General features: G+C 34.8%; 1 protein-coding gene across 1 annotated transcript in view; it reads right to left on the reverse strand.

Annotated features, from left to right (window-relative positions):
- Positions 1–848: 848 nt before the first annotated feature.
- LOC111370077 (nucleobase-ascorbate transporter 2-like) overlaps positions 849–2,321 on the reverse strand; it is a 6,613-nt gene continuing 5,140 nt past the window's right edge. Inside the window, exons 3-8 of the mRNA XM_022991785.1 lie at positions 2,221–2,307; positions 1,937–1,995; positions 1,767–1,858; positions 1,610–1,687; positions 1,363–1,523; positions 849–1,248 (exon numbers count right to left, since the gene is read on the reverse strand). Coding sequence (XP_022847553.1) covers positions 1,036–1,248; positions 1,363–1,523; positions 1,610–1,687; positions 1,767–1,858; positions 1,937–1,995; positions 2,221–2,307 — 690 coding nt within the window. The 3' untranslated portion in view covers positions 849–1,035. The remainder of the gene's footprint in view (positions 1,249–1,362; positions 1,524–1,609; positions 1,688–1,766; positions 1,859–1,936; positions 1,996–2,220; positions 2,308–2,321) is intronic.

The raw sequence follows: 2,321 nt of genomic DNA on the forward strand, positions 1-2,321 counted from the left end.
AATCTCGCTATATTATTTAATGACTACTCAACACTTCGCCTAGCTCACTCGAGCGGCTGGATCCATCCCTAATTGCAACCACGGGATTTACCAGAAAAATTGAGGCTAAACAAATTGGAATTAGTTTTCTTAGCCACCGATCGATGAAGCAGCAAAGAGGGAAGAAAATTTTGGTGAAAAATCATTGGAGGCAAAAGTTTAGGGAAGTAATTGCATGCGTACGTGGGTTTTACAATTATCTTTTCAATTATATACAAATGGAAATCAAATTTATTTTGTTCAATTTTTTTTTTTTTTTTTTTTTTTTTTTTTTTTTTTTTTTTTTAATTTTTATAAAAAGAAAAAAAATTTTTTTTTTTTTTTTTTTTTTTTTTTTTTTTTTTTTTTTTTTTTTTGCTAAACAAGTTAAATACTTTTGTCGGTAAAAGATATATATTCTAAGCCAATTTTTTTATCGAGAAAAAATACAAAATTTTGTAGGCACGAGTCTTCCCACTATTAAAAAATTTGAAGCATTCATAGCCCTACGATTTTTTAATTTTTTTTTTTTAATTTTTGTGTGGGGAAAAGTGATTTCGGCATATAAATTTGAATTTGTCTACCAAAAATTTGTAAAGTATAAATTTCTTGTAGTGACTGTAGTCTTTTGGTTCGTATGGGCATAAAGTGGTACTTGAGCTTCGGTCTCTTTCCATGTTTGAACATGTCAAGTTTAAGGTAGAAATGTATGTGTCCAAGCTTTGCAAAAATCATTCTAATTTGCAGGTTCCCAAGTAAATCTATTGTCAAATTATAAAATAAACCTTATAAGTGCGCACGAGTAGCAACTGATGACTTAGCGTATTGAGTTAAACTTGAATAACCCAAGCCAGATTGATTGAATAAATCAAAAAATATTGACAGAAGAGGCTAATCCGTCGATTCATGGGCGAGTCGAAACACACACTCACAAGCTCTATAATCATAGCAATAAGCAACAATTGAGCATAATCCTTTTTCAGCTTATGATTTTGTCTTCGCCTCAATAATAATGTATCATGATGGAGGAAAAAATCGGTTGAGATTGAACGGAAGAGTGTAAAACTCTTCATTCCGACTATCTCCCTTGAATGTTCTGAACTTGGCCCACCATGGCATTCCCCGATCTCTAGCACTGCCTTTAATGTCAAGCGTGTTGTCCAGGAATACAGCAACAAGTAGGGCAACAGTCGGAGATGATAAGAAGATGGTGTTTAGGAAATCGTTGAACTGCACACCAAGAGAACATTTAGAAAAAATATTGAAATGAAAATGCATTATTGTCCTCCATCCTTCATTAAGATCTACTCATCGATGCTTTTATGTAAAAGTTGAGCAACTTACCCATCCAGCATTTGTGTGTGCAGGACCATGAAGAGCGGCGGTAGTATATTCCCTGAAATACTCTGGGATAGATAAGCCTAGGAAGAGGGAAACACCAGTAATAAAGAGGTTTCTCAACGAGTTCATGTTTGTGAATTGCAAGAACGACAACCCTACAGAAGCTGGAAACAATGGAAAACTACCCATAAGAAAGACATGACGAATTGACGAAGCAAAAAATATTATAAAGTAAAATTCATTTACCCACCGACAAGACCAAACATAACACAATATACAGCTGCAAAGATTGTGAAGGGTATTGATGCAAACAATGCTCCAAATTTTCCTACAGATGTTTAAGGATAGAATGTTAAGGGAGAAGCAAGTGAAAAAATATTGTTTCTTTGATTTGGCTACGCATATACCTAACATTGAGAAGAAGATCATGAATCCAGCAGAAATTTGGATTACCCTGCGGCTGCCAACACGAGTGCTTCCAAGAAGACCAATATTTTCTCTATTGTTGTGAAGGTTTTTTAGCAAGCGATCACCATAAAAAATTAGTGCAAAGCCAATGTACGCAAAAAAATCTTACACAGAAACGGTAGATCCAGTAACTGTCCCGAATAGTCCATCTAATAGAATCCCAACGCCCTATACATAAAGAGGATTTATAAGTTTTATGTACAATAGCAACTTCACATCAAACTGCACAATGTACAAGCAATGCTTCAACTTAGAACTTTCAAAAAGATGTGTTTATCCTGCTAAGCTGTTTTAGATTTACTCATTGATTTGGAATCATACGCAAGATTTATTAAAGGTTCTTACAATTGTCTTGGTACGACGACTAAGCACTTTCCTTTTTCTTTTACATACCTGCCAGCCAATTCCACGACTAAGCACGTGAGCAGGAGGAGGAGTAGCACTTGCTAATCGAGATGCTGCCTTATATGCTCCAGTTGACTTCAGCCAAAAAA

Source organism: Olea europaea, chromosome 21, assembly GCF_002742605.1.
Source record: "Olea europaea var. sylvestris chromosome 21, O_europaea_v1, whole genome shotgun sequence".
Classification (NCBI taxonomy): Eukaryota; Viridiplantae; Streptophyta; class Magnoliopsida; order Lamiales; family Oleaceae; genus Olea; species Olea europaea.